Raw genomic sequence first — 22,296 nt, 5'->3', positions numbered from 1 at the left:
CAATGGTAAGTATTTCTACGTCTAGTCTAAACATTTCTGAACATAGAAAAGGTACAATGGAAACATGGCACTATAACTTGGGCCCACCGTTGTATATGTGGGCCGTCGCTGATGGAAGTGTCCCTATGCAGCACAGGACTGTAGCTCATTCCCACAACAAGCCCAGTGGAGAGAGGTGAGAGGGATGCAGAAAAGGAAATGAGGGAAGAGAAAGAAACCAGAAGAAAAGTATAAGCCAAATGGGGAAAACGTAGTAACAAAAGGTTGCCTTTCAGGCCAGGCGAGTGGTCAGATGAAGCCAGCAAGCTGGCCTGGGAGGACAGAGGAGGAAGGAAGGAAGGAAGGCCTCCTACACCGGAGGCGCCCCCAACCGGCCCACGCCCTGGGCCTCTGAGGCTCCGGGTGTTCCTCCTCCCTGGGCTGTGCTCTTCCTCCGCCTTCCTCCTTCTCCCCTGCCCAGGTGGATTTCTTCAATGCACAGTCAATTCCCAATTATGGGCTGGAGTCTCCTGGGAAATCCATCCTTGTTCCTCAACCCCCTTGGGGGCAGATACGGACTCCACAGGCATCCCCGTGATGAGGGTGCTACCTGTGTGCCCCGCCTCTTCCAGCCCTTCCTGATTGGCATCTGCCAGCTCTTGCTTACCGTGAGAGGTGCATGCAAAGACGCCTGCTGTCACTGGGGCTGCCTCCCTGTCACCTGGTGATGATTCTGTCCACTTTGGCTCTGTTTTAAAGCATCTATGTAATTTGGGGTGCATTTGGGTTCATAATTTTTACATCTTCCACATGAATCATTCTTTATGACATTAAATGGTGGCTTTACTTAGTACTTCAAGAAATATTTTCTGAGGCCTACCGTGGGAGCAGCCTGTTCTGAACATAGTGGTCAGTGCCAGGTTCCACCGAGCGTGAAATGTAGGGGCGCCACCTGCTCAGGTCGCTCCTGGGGGTCCACTGACCAGGCAGCCTTCTCACCTGAGTCTTAAGTCCTCTAGGTGAGCAACTGTACACAAAGAGATGTTTTACCTCCTCTTTTGTAACTTTTATATCAGTTCTTTCATTTTTTGGCCTTAGTGCATGTTCTAAAACGTTCCAGAACAGCATTTTATTTTAGTTCCTGAGACCTATTTTCATCAATTTATTTACATATAATGTTTCATGGTCATTTCCTTTTACAGCTATCATTTATAAACATATTACTGGACCTTGGTTTCTTAACAAATATGAAATTACCTGTCTTTTAGTAGAGAAATTTAATCTACTCACATTTTTGTGGTCACTAATATTTTCTTTTAATCCATTTACAACTCATTTATTTTCTTTTCTTGTAATCATGATTTCTATCATTTTTTTCCCTTTACTGATGTTTGGAAAATCGATTTTCTTTTCCTCTTCTAGTAAACTGGAAGTTCTCCATTCTGGTTCTTTTGTATAAGTTTAACTCTTATGTATTAAGAAATGTTACTCTTAAGGATCTTGAAATGGGGAGATTATCTGGGATTATCTAGATAGGACCAATACAAACACACAAGTTCTTGTTCAGGGAAGAGGGAGGTCACAGGGTTATAGAAAATGGGACACAAGAAAGAGAAGAGAGGGAGGCTGAGATGTGAGGATGCTGCATTGCTGGCTCTGAGGATGGAAGAAGGCAGTCCTGCCTTGGGCCTGGGGCTGGAGAGAGCAGGCTTCTGTTGGAACCAGGAACAGCGGGACTGTTTACAGAATGACAGCCACCATCATCACCAGCTTTGCCAGCTCACATCAATTTTGACCTTGTAGGCAGGGCTTGGGAGAAGGAACAAAACACATAGTGGGTGGTGGGTGTAGGGGAAGCTTCACAACCGGCATCACAAGTTGAACACAGGGAGTGAATCCCACTGAAACTGGTGCATGTCAGGAGCGTGGCAGGCTCATGGTATGAGCGAGGACCTGGGCCCCCCCCAGCTTCCCACGTTGCATACATCAGCGGAGCCTCTACTTCTGCATGTGAACAGTTGTATCTCTCTCACTTTTATACACTCTGTGGAAAAGCAGATCAGGACAAGACCTCCAACTTCTCCCGGGATTGCTGCGGGAGAGCCCCTTCTCTGCAGAACTTCTGGAGCCACCTCAGGCTGGAGGGCCCAGATGACACTACTGAAATAAGTTATTTAGTGATTGATTGAGTGATTGATTGATTTCTCTGTCTGTCTGTAGGCCTCGGTCCCTTCCCTCTGACCTCCCCGAGATTTCTCCAGAAACCACCTAAAGCCCTTCTCCATCTGTAGGATTAGGGGTCTCCTGAGAGGCAGGTCTCCCATGAGGCTGCCACATCCACACCTGGAGAACTCTGTCACATTTGGATTAGTTCCCTTTCGAAGTAAATGAGCCTGGGAAAGAAAACAGTTCCACCACCCCTTCTTTTGTAGACCCATCATTTACTGGCCACTTCCCAGATGTTAAGCTGCATGTGCAGCCCCAGCTGGGGACAGCGCCCAGCGCAGCCAGGCTCACCGTGAGCATGGGCATTGGCCTATGGTCAGCACCTCGGGCTGCAACTCGTGTTTGGGAAAGTTGTCTAACCTCTCTGGCACTCAGTTATCTCTATGGAGCAGATAGGATGGTCTGATTCAGTGATTCTCCTTACAGCAGGGCCCTCAAGTCTTGCTTCAGGGATTGCTGAATTAGGAAAGACCCTGTAGAAACTTCTGTCTTCATCACCTCTCCCTTTGTCCAGGGAAGCATGGGGGGACTTTGAGCAATTCTCTGACTGCAGCCTGGCACTGGGTTTTGTCTTATAGTTGCAGTTTGCTGTAACATTTAGCAATTAAAGCTGATCCCACCACAGGGTCACGTTCCTCCTTTGCAGCGAGTAGAGTTTCCATGTCCTACGCTTTTCCTACTTGTAAGGTGAGGCTAAGTGAACTTCAGCAGGCACAGGACACACTTCCCATGTGCACCTATTCCTGCAAGGGCCCCAGTGTGAGCCCTGAGGCTCCTGGAGGGAAGGGCAGGCAGGGTTCTGGAAGCAGAGCATGCCGGTTGCCCACACATGTGCACCCACTGGGGCCAGCCTGCTGTGTCAAAGTCCCAGAAGGTTGTCACTGCAGTGTCTCTGGTGGCGAGATCACTGGGACAGGGGATGAGGGCCCTGGGGAGGAAATGGAAAAGCATCTTCACTCTCCCATGGTTGTCTTCCTCAGCGAGGCCACCAGACTCACACACGTCTTCACATCCATGGAAGCCTGGGAGCTGCAGATGCTCCCTGTGTTTAGGCAAAACATGGGGGCTCCTGAACTCGAGCCCTCCCTACACCCCAATCTGAGAACCTTCTGTTCTTTGGAAAAGAGATTTGCAGTCTCTCTTTGTCCCTGGCCTACTTTGAAGTTGCAACAATCAAACTCTGTGTCAGCTCAGGAACAAAACGCACCTGAGAAGTAACATTTCTCAACTCTGGTGAAAGGAAGTCTGCAGCCAGCCTGTGGGCGGAGGCAGCAGAGGCAGGGATGGGCACCTTGTTGCTCTTCTATCTGTCCCAGGCCCCTGGCTTGACCCCATCAGTGACTCACAAAAGTGTCCAAATACATCCATGGCCTAGACAGAGAAAGGCCACCGCCCTCCCATTCCAAGGCCACTGAAGCTGCTCTGCCTGTCCACACTGCCCACTCCCAGGAGGCCAGCAGCCGTGTCTGAGGTGGGAGGCAGGCTTTCCTCCCAAGTTGCAGGTGAGCCACTGAGGGCTGAGCTGCATGGCGAAGCCTTAAAGCCAGATCGTGGCAGAGCTGAAATTGGAGCTGCCTTCTGAGCTGGCCTGTGGCTGCACCTCTGCCCTTTTCCGGGTCAGCGACCTGGAACTCAGATGCAGGGTCTGGGAGGTTACTGCAGAGCCAGCCTCTGCTCTGACCTTACTTCCCACTGACCAGTCTGGCTCCCGTGGCCCAGCCAAGATGTTGAAACTCATTTTCCTTGTGCTAAAACATGGCTAAGAAAGAAAGCTACTAGCTAGGATTGACCACAAGGTAGCCAGACACTGCCTGCCTGAAAAGATGGATAGAATACTGAGGGGAGAGTGTTTCCCTGCACTCCTCAGCCTCTTCGCCTCCCACTACCCGAGACTGGCCTCACAGCTGCGGGCAGTTACTCAGTCCACATGGCTCCTTTGATCACGCCCCGTTGCCCTGGTCATTCCCTCCGTCCTCCGTTCCACATGGCTTCCTCAGGCACTGGTCCTTCCACAGCTTGGACTGAACCTGCCAGGATGCAGCCAGGGAGGTGGGAGGCTGCCAGTCACTGGGGAGCAGCCCTGGCTCAGGAGGGACAATGGGGTGTGTGTGTGTGTGTGTGTGTGTGTGTGTGTGTGTGTGTGAGAGAGAGAGAGAGAGAGAGAGGAGTTTCTGAAAAGGGAGTACTGACCCCAGGATTGGGATGCTTCCTGTGTGATTGGGGTCGGGGTGTAGGAGCAGAGGAGGGTGGAAGGCCTTGTGTGGAGAGCATCTAACAGCTCTGGGCAGGGTGTGAGCACAAAGGCACTGTCAGCCATCACCACCAGCAGCAATGCTGCCAGATCCGCACAGGAGGCTGTCCAGACACTGAAGTCGCCTCTCCCCTTCCGGAGGCCCGACACCAGTCCCTCCATGGGAAAGAGCAGAGCAGACACTTAGGTAGGCCCAGAGAGGGGCTCCCATTCACCCTGTGGGAGGGCGATGGTGCTGAGCTGACCCAGCCCCAGCACATCCAGCCAAAGCTTGTGAACTCAGCACAAGTTTATTTTTGTTACTTCTCTTTGGTCTATGAAGAGAAAAACAGCTAATTTTGAGAGTGAGAAAAATGCACCAAGTAATGACAAAGATAGTGTGAGTTATGCTTTCAATCTATTTTGTGGCCCTTTGATGATGAGGAAAATAAAAGAATTATCTGGCTGTGGTTTTGTGACCATAATTATACGGTGGGCATTGACTGAGCTAGAGGATGCTGGAGGGGGACGAGGTCATTTTGACCCTTCCCCCCTTAGTTGCCCATCTCATTCCCCATCCTGCCAGGAAATTGGAGACAAATTCCATAGGGTATCTGAGGAGAGGTAACAGAGGGATATTTGCCAAGGAAAGCCAACAAGGGAGGGTAACGGACCCACAGTCAGCGAAAGGGGCACTTGCACCATCCCTAGGCCCCACGGATGAAGGGTGCAGTGGTGGCCAAGCCCAGTGTGTTAGTTTCCCACAGCTGCGGAACAAATACCACCGCCTTGGCAGCTGACAGCACGAGTTTGTGCTCCCACAGCTCTGAAAGTCAGAGTCAGGACGGGCTCACCGGGCTCCGGGCAGTGTGACGGGGGGCTGTATTCCTTCCGGGCGCTCTAGGAAAGAACCCGTTTCCTTGCCTTCCTCGGCTCCTAGAGGCTGCCCACAGTCCTTGCCTCACGGCCTTCTTCCATCTTTCAAGCCTGAAGTAAGTTGAGTTCTTCTCATATTGAATCACTTCAACTCTGACTCCCCTACCATTCTACCATCTTTTAAGGAATTTGGGCCCATCTGGATAATCCAGATAATCTTCCTATTTTCAGGTCAGCCTATTAGCACCCTTAACTCCCTCTGCAACCTGAACTTCCCCTTGCCAGTTTGCATAACATATCCACAGATTTCAGGGCTCAGGATGTACACATCTCTGGAAGCATTGCTCTGCCTGCCACATGCACTGGGGGTTGCTATAGGCGGTGTGGAGGGGCTGCCCAGCAGGAGCGCTGGCCCCTGGTGGAAGAATGCAGCTGCTGTTAACTGGGTTCCAGCAGCCAGGAAGAAATACCCCAACACTGACTCCAGCTGCCCTCATGTCTCCTGCTGCTCCCATTCCCCAAAATTAGCCAAATGTAGCCATCAGTGAAAGGACTAGGGAGCCTGTTACTGGAGTCCAATAATGGCAGACTCCCAGGACCCAGAGCTGCCTGTCAGTGAGAACCATGCAGCCCAACCCCAGAGTGGAAATGAATATCGAGTTTATTACAGGTATGTATAAAATATATATACTCTAAATATATATCTACACATACATATACATGTACACATATATATGATTCTGGAGTTCAGAAGGATATAGCACAAATATGAAATATCTATTAAAAATGAAATGTTTAATTCACCTAAAGATACAAAAGTAAAAAGACCAGTTGGGAGTTTATTACAGGTGGGAGTGAAATGTATTCGAAGGAAAGAATAAGCTCCCTCAACAGGGTAAGTAAAAATACTGGGACATGTGTGAACAAGGCACATACATGCAGTCACGCAAGCTCCAAGAACTGCCAACCTAATGTTTATGGTGATCAAGGTTTAGACCGTAGATGAAAGCTCCAAGAGCCAGGACACCCCAAACCTTAAAACATTGGGGCTGGAGGGAGAACTTCTCATTGCCAATGAGACAGCTCCCCTAAATCCTCAATGAAGCAAGTTCTTCTTGGAGCTGATGTGGCTGAGAACTCTTGGGACCCTGTGTTGATGGCACTAAAAGAGAAAGGAAGGAAAAGCCAGAGGTAAGACTCAGGAGTTATGAAGGGACCATTTCCCTGGCTATATATGATGCGTAGTGAGAACTTTAGCATGAAGGATTTGTAAATTATCTTTTATTTTGAAATTTTTTGCTATGCTATTATGTGTTGTTTTACAGAAAAAAAAATCTGTGTGATACCATGATGCTCTTTTAGTGCAGAATGTCAGGGATTTCTGAAGAATATAGCAGAGATAAAAAAAAAAAAAGGAGGAGGTGTCTTGAAAATCAGAATATGGGGTAGAGAAAGTTCTAAAATCCTAGAACCATGGAATCCTCATAAGCTTCAGGAATGAGGAATGGGGTTCCTTTAAACCATGGTTTTCTATAAAACTGGTAGATCCCAGAGGCAAGCGAAGCTGTCGGTCACTCTCCACACACCTACAGGCAATCCCATACCTGAAGGAGTCTGGGAGCCCTGCAGCTCCCACCTTCACCATGTCTGAGTTGGTGTCCTCGCGTAGGTGTGCTGTGTTTCCATCTTGTTTCCCAGTAATCCCTAAGCCCCTTGACTTATCATCAAAGGAGTCAATGAGTATTTCACTTAAATTATTCCAGGAAGTAAGAAAAGTGGCAAAATGTTATAATGTAATCAGATTCACAACATTCTCCAGCACAAACTACCAGCAACTGGGGAAAATTTCTACTTACAGCGACAACTAAAAACCATTTGGAATCTATTTAGGAGCAAAATGGTATACAGGATCTTTGTAGAAAAAAAAATCTGGGAGATTTAAATAATTTAACGTATTAAATATTCTTAACATGTCAATTGTCCTGCATGTTAATGTGTAGAATTAAGTGGTTTACCATTGATATTCAGCAGAAATTTTTAAGACTCTAGGGCAGTGCTTCTCAAGCTTTAATGTGCACACAAACCACCTGAGATCTCATTAAAATGCAGATTTTGAGTCAGTGCATCCAGGATGGGGCACGAGATTCAGCATTGCTAGCAAGCTCCCAGTGCCACCGATGCTGCTGATCCATGGCCCACATCTGTGCAGCAAGGCTAATGGAGGACATCTCATTTTCCATTGGATCCACCTCAATAAGGGTGTTCCTCAGGGAATGAGCCAGAATCAGCACAAATTAGACCATGTGTGGCCCCACGATCGACCCCACTCTTTCTTATTCTTCAAAAGTGAGTTGGGTTTTCAAGGTAACGTTTACAAGAAAGGGTGAAGAGAGTTCTGTTGGCCTTTATTTTTAAATGTCAGTAAGCACTCTATGCTTCTTTCCCAAACATCCATGCACGAATATATGTTTAGCACCATTAGGAAAGAAAGAATCTTGCCTTCAGGGTGACAAAAATCTGGGCAGGAGTTCCAGCTGGTTTCCTTTTTCTGTGCCTGTTCCTAGAGTGCCTGGCCCAAAGACAGGAGTTGTGTTTGCCTTACTGGCCAGAGAGGTTGCTTTGGAAACCCCAGCCTCATCTCAGGGCTTCCAGCAAGGAAACCCTGGGCTTGAGGGCTTCCCTTGAGGCAAAGGGAAATCGCTTGCCCTGAGCAGCCCTTGGCTGGTGTGCGGTTTTTATTTTTCTTCTCCTACTTTTTAAAATTAGCAGTTGTTCCGTATACCTTTGTCCATTTAGAAGCCTCAGTCAAGTATACTTCTTGTGGCCAGGCCCAGTGGCTCACGCCTGTAACCCCAGCATTTTGGGAGGCCGAGGTGTGTGGATCACAAGGTCAGGAGATCAAGACCATCCTGGCTAACACAGTGAAACCCCATCTCTACTAAAAATACAAAAAATTAGCCGGGCATGGTGGCATGTGTCTGTAGTCCCAGCTACTCAGGAGGCTAAGGCAGGAGAATCGCTTGAACCTGGGAGGCGGAGGTTGCAGTGCGCCGAGATCGCACCACTGCACTCTAGCCTGGGCAACAGAGCAAGACTCTGTCTTGAAAAAGAAAAGGAAAAAAAAAAAAAAGAATGCTTCTTGACTGTAGGATCTACTGGAGCTATTTCTCTGGGGTGAGTTATGGTCATCTTAAACAAGGAGATTGCCCACAACAATCACAAAAGAGCTTCAAATTCAGAATTCAAGGAACCCCAATCAAGAAAAGGTAGTCACAGGGCAATTATCAAAGTAGCCGTGCATGGTCTGATCAGAGGGAAGTCCTCCAGCTCCGGAACACCTCCTGATTGCAGGTTCCATTTGCCCTCCCGTGAGCAGCCATGGTGAGCACCCCAAACTCCCAGCCTCCCCAGCTTCGTGGAAACTAGTACTTGTGACATATTTAATGTTAAATCTTCCTGTCAGGAATATGATCTGTCTCTCCATTTTGCCAGATCTTTTGTTCCATCAATAAAAGTTCAGTTTTCCCTCCTTGAAGTCATTCTAAAGCTTGTCATTGGGTATGTTCTATATGTTTGTTTTTATTGCATTATAAATGTTATTTTTATCATATATTTTCTATATATGCATTAGATAGTAAAGAATTTCATTTTCACGTTTTCAAGGTAAACATTTATATCTATAAATAAAGTTACTTTGGCCTCTTACTTTTCAAATTCTCCAAAATTTCTCTGGTCCTCTTTGGCTACCTAAAGAAAGAAACTGAGGCAAAATTAATATAGAGAGTTTATTTGCGCCAAGGTCAAGGACAGCAGCTTTTGCTATAAGCAGGCTTTTAAAGGCAAGAGGAGACAAGGAGTGGGCAGATACAAAGGTGTTTGCCAGGAATTCTCACTGGTTCACAGAAAGAACTTTGGGTGATGATTGGCTCTACACTGTTGAACTATATAGGGTATGGACAGTGGTGTCCGGCACATGGCACGTTGTAGCTACTTGGCATCCATTAGTCCAGAGTTCACATAGCCGGCAGCTTCAGGAGGTCATGATTTAGTTCAAGGTGGGAGGGAGACATGGCTGCTGTGTCTGCTGTCACATTTCAGTGCCTCTCTGGGCTTGATAATTAAAAGGGATTCACATTCCTCAGATTCAAAGTTTCTTTTTTTCCTCACCTTTACAGCAAAATCTTTCAAAAGAAGTGTCTGTCCTCATGGTCTCCAATTCCCCTCTTCCTGCACTCTCTGCGACCTACTCCAGTCTGTGATCCACATTCTCACCAAGGTGAGAAATGATGTGGGGAAGGCTGAACCCATGGTCAGCTCTGAGCACGCATCCTTCTTGACCAGCCCACCATGTCTGGCACAGGTGGGCACTCCCTCCCTTTGAGGACAGCACGTCTCTGTGGCCTCAGTGCTCTTGCTGGCCGCCTCTCACCTGGGAGTGGCCAGGGCACAGTCCTCAGACATCTCTGTCTTTCCTGTACTTCCGCCCTTGTTGATTTCCTCCAGTCCCATAGGTGGGAGCCACACCTTCGTTTGCATGTACCTAGGAAAATAATGGCTTCTTTACTTTATCCACCTCATTTATAGCCTTAATGTTTCTGTACTTCTGAAAGATTTCTCAGTCTTTAGCTCTATTTGTGATTTTCTCATTTTTATAATCTGACATTGGCTTGTGTGTCATTTTGGGCCATTTTATTTGTATTTTCTTGGTGTCTTATGTGTTTTGTTGACACATAATTCTTTACCCCACCTAACACTCTTTGCCTAAATTCCATGATGCCTGATATTAATATTTTCTCCCCTGATATTAATATTTTCTCCCCTTTAACTGGCAGCTGTTCAGTACATCTTCATCCTGGGCAAATTTTCACAAACGTCAGGATTAGTTTGTGGTCAATGTGGCTTTTATGAGCATCCTGTGAGTTTTATACTCTAATAAAAGTCTAAGACTCTCAAGTCTATTGGTTTATAAAATCCACCCACATTTATTGTTTCTATTACTGTGTTTTATTTCCTGGTTTTAGCTTGGGTAAATTTTCATTCCTTTGGATTTCCCTCTCAAGCGTTTGTGCATGCTACCTGATATTTCCATTCTATTATCACTTACTGCTAAAATTTGTTAACTATACATTTACCCTGGTATTTTTTTCAATGCATCAGTCAGTATCTGCCCAACATAGCCTGTTAGACACCTGCCGTGGGAAACTGGTTTTTCTTCTTCCATGATTGCTCCTTTAAAAAAAAAAGGTAATTAATCATTTTTCGTTTTTAGAAAGTAATTTGTTCTTTTTTCAGTAGGAGCCAACCCCTAGACTGGTAAATTCTCCACCATGAGAAAAAGCACAGTAGTGATACCTGACCGTTTTCTAGTGTCGACTAAAGAAAAACATCAAGTTTTTCAAGAATTAAAGTTCATTTTGTTCAGGAGTCTTACTGAAGACCATAGATGGAAGTCTACAGCCCAGGAGCAGCCCTCTAGAGAAATTCCATTAAACAGCTCTGAAATAGGGCTTTAGCCGACAGTTTATATATGAAGTGTGGAGGTTCAGTACGTGCAAAATCACATCACACTTGCTCAGAAGTTACAGTAAAGCAGAATCATGTGAAGGTTTGAGTATAAGAATCCATCTGGTTATAGATGACAGAAGTATCATCACTAACCCCAGCAGGCATCATCTCATGTGCAGCAGGAAGCAGAGACTAGGATGGTTTATCTTTAGAGGAACATAGTGGCTCAGGCCAGAGATGTGGGGGCTGTGCGGCACTCTATCTTGTTTTGTCTTCAAAGCGTCTTTTGGGAGAGCTGAGTGTTGTCACAGAGTCAGGGGCTTTGTGAGAGTCTGCTGCAAGCATGCAAGAGCACACAGGCTTCTCACATTTGCTACTTTGTCTCACACTAGCACATACCCGCACCATGCTTTCCCCTTTCTTTAATTTTGTTTTAAAACAGCAATGATATGTGCAGAGGTGATTTCCAAACTATTTTTGTGTCATTGGTTCTCCACCCTGGACTGGTTTCCTGGACACTTCAGCAAGTGCTGGCTTTCAGGTGGCTTCTGTGGCTACACCAGTAGAGTTGGTTTCATCCACGTTGGAAGTCAAGGCAGAATTCCACAAGCAGGTGTGGCTTTTACCTCCATGCCCTGAGGTACTGTCACCTTACTTCTGGAACAGGACTCACGCACTGAGTCTTGAACTGTCAGATTGTCAGATTTGGAGTTTTATCAGCTTCACCTGGGTGGTCAAGGTACAGCATAGTGTAGGTGACAAAGCCTCCAGCAATATGGTTAGCAAAGCAGAAAGCCAGCGTGTCCACACAGAGGGTGCCCCCAGTGGCTCACTCAGAATGTCTCTGTATTTGAGGATGCAGGTGTGTTATTAAAAACAAGGAATCTGAAGGAGTTGGGAACCAGAAAAAAGGAACAATGATTGCTCCGGGGACATGTTGCTCATTTTATTGCCTTCAGGCATCATAAGTTCATGACCGAAAAGTTCCCATCTGGCAATGGGTGGCCATCATCAGAGTCTGAGCACTTGCTCTCTTCCCTGGGCAGGATCCAAATAGGACGTTCTCAGAGTCGCCTTCTCTGGACCCCAGCTGACTCCCAGGTGGCCCTGCAGTTGCCAAGCCCCTACGTAAGGGGCCAACGTGCATGTCCATCAAAGGCATCTCTTGGCCATTGGGTATTTTTCTGTGTATCACTTGCACCCTTCACCCCTGTCCCCTCTATAGCGAGTGTAGGCCTCTGAGGAGGCATGCCTCAGTCTCCCTGCAGGGACCTGACAAGGGACGGGGCAGAGGGAGGGAGCGCAACAGGTCCTGAACCTATCGGACAAACCCGATGCCCTGGAGTGTGGCGAACCTGGGGGATTCACAAGGAGACTGCAATAGGGTAATTTTCAGAAAGTTGCAAACGTAGACCACTTACAAATACAGGAGCGTCTGATTTCCTCAATTCTGTAAAGAGAGAACCAGCAACAGGCGATGCCGGCTGGAGGAGAACTGGAGGAATCGTGGTTATTGGGCATGAGGGGAAATCCCAGGCCAGTTACATAACTGGTTCACTTCCTGAAAAATCACAGCATCTGGGGAGATCTTTTCTGTTGCACAGAAATCACTGGCATCTCCCTTGGACAAAAAGCTCCACAAGTTAACGGTAATTTTCGAGTCTTGCCTTAAATAACAAAGACCAAGTCAAACAGAGGTGCATTCCCTAGATAACTCCATCACCAGCAGTAGGTCTGTTGAGCAATGTTCCAGAATGGTGGTGGAAGCTCTGCTAATCTCCCTCTGCCTTTTTCCAAATTTCAAGCAATTTTTTTTCTGGACAGAGTCACAGAGGAGAGTAAGAAGAAAGGAACATCGCCTGAGGGTGGGAGTCCCCTTCACTGAAGCACAAGTGGGTCCCCCAGAGCTCACCCCCTGTGCACCCCCTACCTGCACCCCCTCTGTCCAGCCACCCCACCACACAGAGGTCCAGAAAGAATCAGCGGAGGACGCTGATTGGCTGCCATCCGCACCCCCACACTCTCAGGGGCATCGTCTGTTCCCAAGTCTTAATGACTGTCTGTCCCTGACATCTTTGCAGATTTTACAAATGCATCTAATGGTCTAAGTGTACCAACCACGTAGGAGAAGGAGGGCCCCTCCTAGGACGCACATGGGACATTGCTCCCAGACCCACCCCTCTTACCTCTCGTTCCACAGGCCCCTGGTAGGCAGGCAGTCCTGACGCTCTCCCAGGTCATGTGTGAGCAGATGGGATTAAATTAGGTGGTGAAGGCCCTACAGGTAGAAACTGGCTAGGCTGGGACAGCACTCACGTCCTCTGAGACCAGAGCACACTGGGCTCCTTCCCAAGTCTGTGGTTCTGAGCTCCATGCTGCTGCTGCCCTGTGGTCCGCAGGCAGCCCACCCCTGGTCCCAGCAGGGTCAACACCTTGCATTTTGATATAGTTTGGATGTTTGTCCCCTCCAAATCTCATGTTGAAATTTGATCCCCATCTGTTGGCGGTGGGGTCTGGTGGGAGGTGCTTGAGTAGATCCCTCATGAATGGCTCGGTGCCATGAGAGAGTAATGAGAGAGTTTCCCCCTGCAAGATTGAGTGTTAAAATGTGCCTGGCACCTCCCTCCCTGCTTCTCCTCTCTGTGTCTCTCTTCTCCCCTTCTCCCCTTCTCCTCCCTCTCCTCTCTCTTTCTCTCTTTCTCTGTCCCTCCCACTCTTCCCCTTTCTCTTTCTCACGTTCTGTCTCTCTCCTGCACAAGAAGCACTATGCTGCTTCTTCAGCCTACAGAACTGTCAGCCAAATAAACCTCTTCTTTATAAATTAGCCACCTCAGGTAACACAAACAAGCTTTTATCGCAACACAAACAGACTGAGACAGACCTCACTCCCCACCAGACTGTGGGGTCCCCACGGCCCTGCCCAAGATTGTCCTCAGCTGAATTCCTGCTTATTCTCACGCACAGTATGGTCATGACTGGTCATCAAGTGGACAGGCCATGCATCCCTGCAAGGAGGACAGCAAGGTAGAGGGCAAGGACCCCCCCCTTGTGAATCCCGAACCTGGGCAACATCCAAGACCACACGAATTGCCTGCCTCTGCCCGTCCCCTCAAGCTCCATGGTCTCCTGTGTTCCCAGTGCTCCTGCATTTCAGGGCCAGACAGTGCTGGACATTCAGAGCTCCCCATGACCTTTAAGAGAAGCCAGCAGGCCCTGTGACAGTGGGCTCATTTCTGGAAAAGTCAGGGAAAGGTGGTGGACAGTGAGTTCATGTGCATGCACATGTGTTGTGTGTTCTCCTGTAATATATTAGCAAAAAGACATTAAATGCTGGATAGGAAAAATGAGGCTTGTTTTGCATTTTATTTCAGTTTGGCAGTGTTTAGAGGGAAAATGAAAGGAAGAGATTAGGACAGGCAGGTTGAAAATTAAATAAAATTTTACTATAACTAGAAATGCACTTCGAAATAGACCTGTGCATAGAAACACATATACGTGATGTGTCTCTAGGCCATACAGGAAGCTGATCTGTACACAGCACAGGTGGGTGTCACCCCCACTGCACCGCATCCAAGCTGGTCACACGCTGCTGATCCTTATCTTCTCCCGACATCTGAGTCCTTGAGGCTGCCTCTCACCTGTCTATTAGGAAAGACAATTCAAGATGTTTCAAAAATACTGTCTTTCTTAAGACACTCCCTTCCCAGAAAACCAGAAAAGACACATGGAGCTGTAAGTCCGTGCAGCCACTGGGAGCCCCTGGAAGGTTGGGCTGCGGTCTTCTCTAGTCTGCTGTTCCTCATGGCTCATGACTTCCTGTGTCTGGGGTAGAGGGACGGGAGGGCAATTTCTTATGGAGTCTTCCTAGCACATGGGAAAGAAGCACTTTCAATCAGGATATGTGTATTAAGCTCAAGTCATAAAATATGTGTCACATCCCAATCCTGGTTCCTTTGTTAGTTGGGGATTTGAGAAGGCAAACAAGTGAGCAGAGTGGAGCCTCAGCAGAGGAAGCAGGGTGGGCATAACCGGAGGGGCACACAGGCAGGGGCTGAGGAGGGAGAGGAGACAGCTGGGAACAGCAGAGGCCTTCCAAGGCAAATTCCACTTGTCTCTGTTGCCTGAAGGCAGGGCGGGAGTCTCCAACTCCCAAAACACACATTGGTTAAGTCAGAGGAACCACAGGAAAAAGAAGCTTGAGGCCTTGGCGTTTCATGGCCTCATCCTGTCCGGGGCAGAAATATTGAAATCCCTACCACCTACCAAGCAAGCCATGGGAGATAAAACCTGGTTTCTCCTAATGGATATTGGAGATACAATTAGCCTCTTGAGTCATACGCAACACCATGTTTAAAATAGATACATCTATTAAAAAAATTTTTAATTATGGTAAAATGCATACAAAATGTACCATCTGAACTATTTTTGAGTGTGCAGTTCAGTAGTGTTGTCTATTCACATTGTCATGCATCCAACCTCCAGAGCTTTTCATTTTGCAAAACGAAACTCCACCCATTAAATAATTCTCTATTAGAAACGTCTGTTTAATAATTACTTTCTTCAAGAGAATTTTATCTCCTGCTCTTGTCCTTGTTTGGCTACTTCCTTCTCCAAGTCCCCCTTCCATCTCTCCCTCCTCCTTCTCTCTCTACACACAACACACACACACACAAACACACACACATGCACACACACATACAGGCACACATGTACACCCATGAACAGACACGTGCAAACAATGCAGCACAGCTTATCCTTCGAGATTTATTGCCACTACCCATCTCTCTTTGTGACCATTGTTTACCTACACAGTAATATGGTTTGAAATCTCACTTTGAATTGTAATAATCTCCACTTGTCAAGCATAAGGCTAGCTGGAGATAATTGAATCATGGGGGTGGTTTCCCCCATACTGTTTCTGTGGTAGTGAATAAATCACACAAGATCTGATGGTTTTATAAATGGGAGTTTCCCTGCACAAGCCCTCTGCCTGCCACCATGTAAGACATGACTTGGCTCCTCATTCACCTTCTGCCATGATTATGAGGCTTCCTCAACCATGTGGAACTGTGAGCCAAATAAGCCTCTTATCGTTATAAATTACCCAGTATCTGGCCGGGCGCGGTGGCTCAAGCCTGTAATCCCAGCACTTTGGGAGGCCGAGACGGGCGGATCACAAGGTCAGGAGATCCAGACCATCCTGGCTAACACGGTGAAACCCCATCTCTACTAAAAAGTACAAAAAACTAGCCGGGCGAGGTGGCGGACGCCTGTAGTCCCAGCCGCTCGGGAGGCTGAGGCAGGAGAATGGCATGAACCCGGGAGGCGGAGCTTGCAGTGAGCTGAGATCCGGCCACTGCACTCCAGCCTGGGCGACAGAGCGAGACTCCGTCTCAAAAAAAAAAAAAAAAAAAAAAATTACCCAGTATCAGGTATGTCTATCAGCAGTGTGAGAACAGACTAATACATATAGAAAGATACACAAATCCCCCAATTTATAGAGATCCCACAGGGGAGGGCTACTAGTTCTGTCACAGGGGTCCCCCAGCCCAAATGACCTGTCCATTCAGGACTCTTAGACAGGAAGAGCCTCAGGCCAAAGGAAGCATCCAGATGGAACCTGCTGAATTGGCGCCCACTGAGTGCAGACCTCTGTAAGGGATTGTTACCCAAGCAAAAGGGGTTCCTCCTCTGATTTGCCGTAGGGAATGGAATCAGGCCTCACCCTATCCTTTGTACTTGGTGGTGGGTCTACCATCAAGCTGACCAAAGGGGCGTGGCTATGTTCGGTGCCAGGAAAGAGGAGCTGGACATGCCCATCTTCTGTCCCCACACACTATGAAACTGAAAAACAAAACACCAAGCAGAGAGGCATGCATAAAGAAAGCACATTGGGAACAGCCTCCCATTGTTTTATTTTCATGGATCAAGTAGTCGCGGAGGTTGGACGGATGCCCCAAAACACCATTAGGCATCTTCACACTTTTTCTCCATCACAGTAAATTCTCCATTCCAGGGAAGTGCTCCTACCAAAAAGCTGCAGCTTAATTTCTGAAAAAGATGACAACAACAAAAATCAGTAGAGTGGCGAAAAAAACAGAAAACCCATTGTCCTGTTGTTAGGTGTCAGTTTAGGAATGTGCTGAGAGATGGGTCACCACCCTCGAGCAATGCTCCCAGGAATCTACAGAGCTGGAGGCTGCAGACTTCATAGCCATCAGCAGTTTCCCAGAGGGATCTCTGTTCTATTTTAACCACAGGAAGACAAGAAATGTTAATAATCCTAACATTGTGGTGCAAGTTCAGATATAAACTTGACATTATTTTAATTCTCTTTAATGCAATGTAAATAAAACAATTCTAATTGTTAGCTAAAATATGTTATTTTCTTGATTAAATAATCCATTTTAATGTTGGCCAGGTTGTGGACAAAAGGAAATGCTTATACACTGCTGGTGTGAGTGTAAATTAGTGCACCCATTGTGAAAAGCAGTGAGGTGATTCCTCAAAGAACTAAAAACAGAATTTCCATTCAACCCAGGAATCCTGCTCAAAGGAATATAAATTGTTCTACCATGAAGACACATGCACATGTATGTTCATTGCAGCACTATTCACAGTAGCAAAGACATCAAGTCAGCCTAAATGCCTGTCAATGGTGAAATGGATTAAAAAAACAGTGTAGTACATATACACCATGGAATACTACACAGCCATAAAAAAGAATGAGATCGTGTCCTTTGCAGTAATATGAATGGAGCTGCGGACCATTATCCTAAGCAAACTAATGCAGAAACAGAAAACCAAATACCACATGTTCACACTTATAAGTGGGAGCTAAACAATGAGAACACATAGACACAAAGAGGGAATTACAGACACTGGGGCCTCCTGGAGAATAGAGGGCAGGGGAGGGAGAGGATAAGAAAAAAATACCATATTGGGAACTCTGCTTACTACCTGGGTGATGAAATAATCTGTACATCAAACCCCTGTGACACGAATTTACTTATAACAAACCTGCATGTGTACCCTTGAATCTAAAATAAAATTTGTAAATCCCTTTTGTTCTAATAACAAGTCAAGAGCAATTTATAAAATTTTAGGGCCTAACATATCTTTTCTTCCAAAGAACTCTGCTTTTCTTTCAAAATATCATTGAAACGACAAATAAAATATCCTATGTGTATGTGACAGATAATGAATGGATGGATGGATGCGTAGATAGATGGGGAGGCAGAGAGATGGTGGTCCTGGACAAACTGCAAAGGCCATGTCAAACAGACTGAAATCACTGGGGCACTTCCAGGAGTTAAGAGGCAGACAAAGTCAGAAAGAAGAAAGTTTAGTCCCTGCTGAGTATTGAAAATCTGCAATAAAAAGTACTGGATCAAGGTGACTTTATAGGCAGATTACATCAAATTTGGGAAACCAAAAGCATCTGCTTGGAAAAAGAGAAACTTTTTATTATTGACAAATGTCTGCTTAAACATGTATGTTTAAAACCTGAGACATATCATGGAAATCTTAGACACAAGTGGGCTCCTTGGGAACAATTTTCTTTAATGTACTTTAATATTTTCTACAAACTGCCAAAAGCAAAAACTTTCCTACAATCCCTAAAAGCCCAGGAGAAAATATAAATTTAAAACAACCATACTCCTAATACCAGTAAAAGATAAAACAAGCTTAAAAGATCAGATAGCATTCAGACAAGCTCACTGCTGAAATGTTTGTCCTGACAGACATACTGTGAGCCGGAAATGATAGGGTTTGTTTCATTTGAGCATACAGAGGCAGTTTTCATCAAACATAGTGACAGAGCAGTTCATAAACATATTTGCAATTTCCTGTGCCATGGTAGTGCATAAAGCAGTGGTTCTCAAAATGATCCTAAGGCCAGCAGTGGCAGCAGCAGCACCACTCGGGAACTCATTAAGAACGCAAATTCTCAGACCCCATTTCCTCACCTACTGAATTGGAAACTCTGCAGGTGGAACCCAGTCATCAGGGTTTGTCAATACCTCCAAGTGATTGTGACACCTGCTCACATTGGAGAACCACTAATGTAAAGACAGGGGCAGTGATGCACCTGTTGGGCAAACCTGCAGAATGCTCAGGCCTTCATCAGTCTGGGACCAAGTACTGGCATATGAGCTGCTCTAAGATAAAAAGATACAGGCTTGAAGCCAAAAGCCCCTGGGCCAAGTCCTCCTTTTGTTGGGAGTCTTTGGGTTTGCCCCAGCCTTCCTGGAAACCTGGGCTGACCCCAGCAAAAATCAGCTGTAAACCCAGGAGGGTGGAGCCACCATCTGGCTTAGTCATCGCTTAATCTTCAGCACCCAGAATAGACCTGGTGCAAAGCACGCAGCACCTGGTGCTCAGTAAGTTTCTATGAGTGGATGAGGGAATGAATGAAGTTCCTTTTGTGTCTGCACAAGGATGAGTGACTGTGGGCCCAGCAATAGCAGGTGGCTGGTCTGGACCCAAGAGGACAGGCTTTTGGTGATTATGTGTTGTCCGGTGTGCCTGCATCAGAAGACCAGAAGTCAATGGAGCCCTTGAGATAACAGTGGTCTTGACAACATCCTTTCTGCAGGATGAAGGATGAGAAAGAAGCTCAGAGAGTTCTGCCACATTCTGTGGCCCTGGATCCTCTGCTCTAAAAGCCACAGGGTTGGCTATCTGGGGCTAAACATTGGGAGCCACCCAGACCTCAAAGAGAAGGTCTGCATGCCTCAGCTTTTTCTCTTGGGCTCAGAGCTACCCAGGCCGTCACGGACAGGTGATTCATCACCTACCTTTTTCAGCTTGGAGTTTTCTTGAATGGCACAGATTTCATTAGTGCTGAAAGGCTTTCTGCAATCGCTGCGGGCAATTTCTACATCAATAAGGTATTCCAGACGATTTGTGACCTGTTGGTTAGCAGTTATGCAATTTTATTCAAAAAAGTTGTATTTTTTAAAAAGTTTTGGCAAAAAAAACCAATTACTCTCACTCTCGTCCTTTCCACTTTCCTTCCTCCCTCACCCTACGACAGAGCTTTAGCGGAAGGCTAAGATGCCCACTGCCTGGAGCCCTGTGCATACCAAGACCAGTCAGCACTCCATAGCCTCCGGGAGCCGGACACTTGGGTAAAGGCTCCTCTCCAGCTTGTCACCTCCTTGAAGGCAAGGCCTTCTCATTCCATTTCCTGTCCCCAAGCCCAGGGCATGCTGCATGCTCAGTGAGGACTGAGAGGAGAAAGGCGGGCTCTCCAGAACCATCAGCTCTCCTGGGTCTGAGATGCTCAGGTTCACACAGGCCCGACCAGGGGACAGCCCCCTCAGCCACATTAGGCCCCAGTCCCCCAGATTCCAGTGAAACCTCCCACCCTCTAGGGTTTCCCCACCCAAAGCCCCTCCCACCAGCTCAGCACACAGTCCATAAGGACCCATGCAGGCATGAGTTTGCCTGTCTTGTTCTCTGCTGAGTCTTTAGTGAGTAGAACAGCAGTAGGTTTATAGCAGGACATTAGTATTTGTTGAATTCATTAGTGACTGAATACAATCAAGGCTACTTGTGATGCCCACTTAAATCTGTTTGCATCTGGCATTAAAGGATTACAGCAGGAGATGAAGGAGTGTCTGCTAGTTGGGTCCGGGTTCACCTGGACTCACCTTTCTTTATCAGATCTTTTCTCATGGCTAGCGCTCTATTTGTCTCCCAACCTTAGCAAATACATGAACATTTGATTAGAAGTTTGGTGTTTAAATGAGTTAGTCTATGCAAAGGACTTAGAACAACAGCCCAAGCATTTGTGGAAGGCGCTCTGTGTGTTCACTGCCTTATTGATGCTGTGGAAGTGTCTACGCTGTTAAGCATTCACATATTTAGGATTTTTGCTTACAGATATTTTTCTCATATGGCCACTCTTTCAGTCTGACTTCAACTGTGCCGCCACATGAAAATGTCCACCTATATGGAGAGACACATTTACCTGCAGCTGGGCTTGCAGCGTCTTGACCACCAGGAAGACATACTTGTCCTCGCTCTCTTCGTTGTATTCTTGCATGGCAAACCACAGACACTGCTTCACGTTGGCATTTGAAGCATTGACGGGTTTTAATTTCCTCAACACCGCCATCTCATTCTTGTTTGAGTCTTTCCTGGCCACCAGGGCCAGGGGAATGGTGAGGAGGAGCAGGGAGAGCCACGGGCACCTGGGCATGGTCCCTTGGGCAAGAGGCACAGTCAAGTCTCCTCGTCCTTTCAGGGCTGGAGCTGTGGGCAGGATGGGGTGGCCGTGGCTGCTGCTTTGGATTCAAGAATCTTTGAGCCACACACTGCCTCCTGTTAGCATCAGCCTAGCTATATTCAAGACAGGGCCATTAGGGTCACTCTTGGGGTTAGCCCTCTCTTTCTCCAAGGAAACCCACCCAGGAACGCCAGTTAAGGTGTCTCTCTACCAGCCTCCCCTCCTTATCCTGAGAGCAATCTGTGTTTCTAGGGAGAGCTCCTCTCCCCTTAGGCCCCGATGTGTCTATGCCTACCCCTGCGCACGTCACTCTTGTTATCTGCTTCTCAGTCCTGTGTGGTGTGATCATGAAAATGGTGGCTGCCTCAGAGGCCTTGTGGCCTCAGCCCTTGGTGGACTTTCAGCCTGCTCTGCCTGCAGCTCCCTCTTACTCCCTGTGGGGTTGGGTGACGACCTGACCTGTGGTTCTCCTGGGTCTTTGGCACTCTTAGTTCATGCCTGTGGCCCAGTCAAGGGTCTCTGTGGGTCCTGGTCTCTGGTCTCTCTTGCCCTTCTGAGTCCACACCCTGCAGGGAGGTTACGCTTTGTGATGTAATTCAGCACCTGTGTCCTGTCCCAGTGAGGACACCTCCCACTTGCCAGCCTCAGGCCTTTGGTCTAAACAGCTCTCACAGGGGCACAGAGAGCAGGCAAATGCCTCCTGCTCTGCCCTCAGAGTCGGGCGCCTGCAATGGTTAATACTGAGTGTCAACTTGATTTGATTGAAGGACACAAAGTATTGATCCTGGGTGTGTCTGTGAGAGTGTTTCCAAAAGAGATTGACATTTGAGTCAGTGGGCTGGGAAAGGCAGACCCACCCTTAATCTGGTGGGCACAATCTAATCAGCTGCCAGCGAATATAAAGCAGGCAGAAAAACGTGAAAAGGAGAGACGACGGGCCTAGCCTCTTAGTCTACATCTATCTCCCATGCTAGATACTTCCTGCCCTCGAACATCAGACTCCAAGTTCTTCAGTTTTGGGACTCGGACTGGCTCCCCTTGCTCCTCAGTTTGGCAGACAGCCTATAGTGGGGCCTTGTGATCATGTAAGTTAATAGTTAATAAACTCCCTTATATATATATATTATTTATATATATATATTGTTTATACATATATAAAGGGGAGTTTATTAAGTATTAACTATATATACATATATATGCATATATATACATATATATATGTATATCCTATTCGTTCTGTCCC

At 47.0% G+C, this 22,296-nt stretch overlaps 1 protein-coding gene across 2 annotated transcripts; it reads right to left on the bottom strand.

Moving 5' to 3' along the window:
• Window positions 1-16,690: 16,690 nt before the first annotated feature.
• CST8 (cystatin 8) lies at window positions 16,691-21,588 on the bottom strand. 2 transcript variants are annotated; one of them, XM_025400044.1, is made up of 4 exons: window positions 21,349-21,588; window positions 20,796-21,166; window positions 19,618-19,731; window positions 16,691-16,867 (listed from the first exon to the last, which is right to left on the bottom strand). In XM_025400044.1, the coding sequence occupies exons 2-4, from the start codon at window positions 21,024-21,026 to the stop codon at window positions 16,784-16,786; spliced, it is 429 nt and encodes a 142-aa protein (XP_025255829.1). In that variant the 5' UTR covers window positions 21,027-21,166; window positions 21,349-21,588; the 3' UTR covers window positions 16,691-16,783. The 2 variants fall into 2 exon arrangements, with proteins under 2 accessions (XP_025255829.1, XP_025255830.1); XM_025400045.1 differs by having other exon boundaries at window positions 16,697-16,867; window positions 21,508-21,588.
• Between the last annotated feature and the right edge of the window lie 708 nt (window positions 21,589-22,296).

The sequence above is a fragment of the Theropithecus gelada genome, chromosome 10 (genome assembly GCF_003255815.1).
Source record: "Theropithecus gelada isolate Dixy chromosome 10, Tgel_1.0, whole genome shotgun sequence".
NCBI classification, from domain to species: domain Eukaryota; kingdom Metazoa; phylum Chordata; class Mammalia; order Primates; family Cercopithecidae; genus Theropithecus; species Theropithecus gelada.
This window is presented reverse-complemented; position numbering and strand designations above follow the sequence as displayed.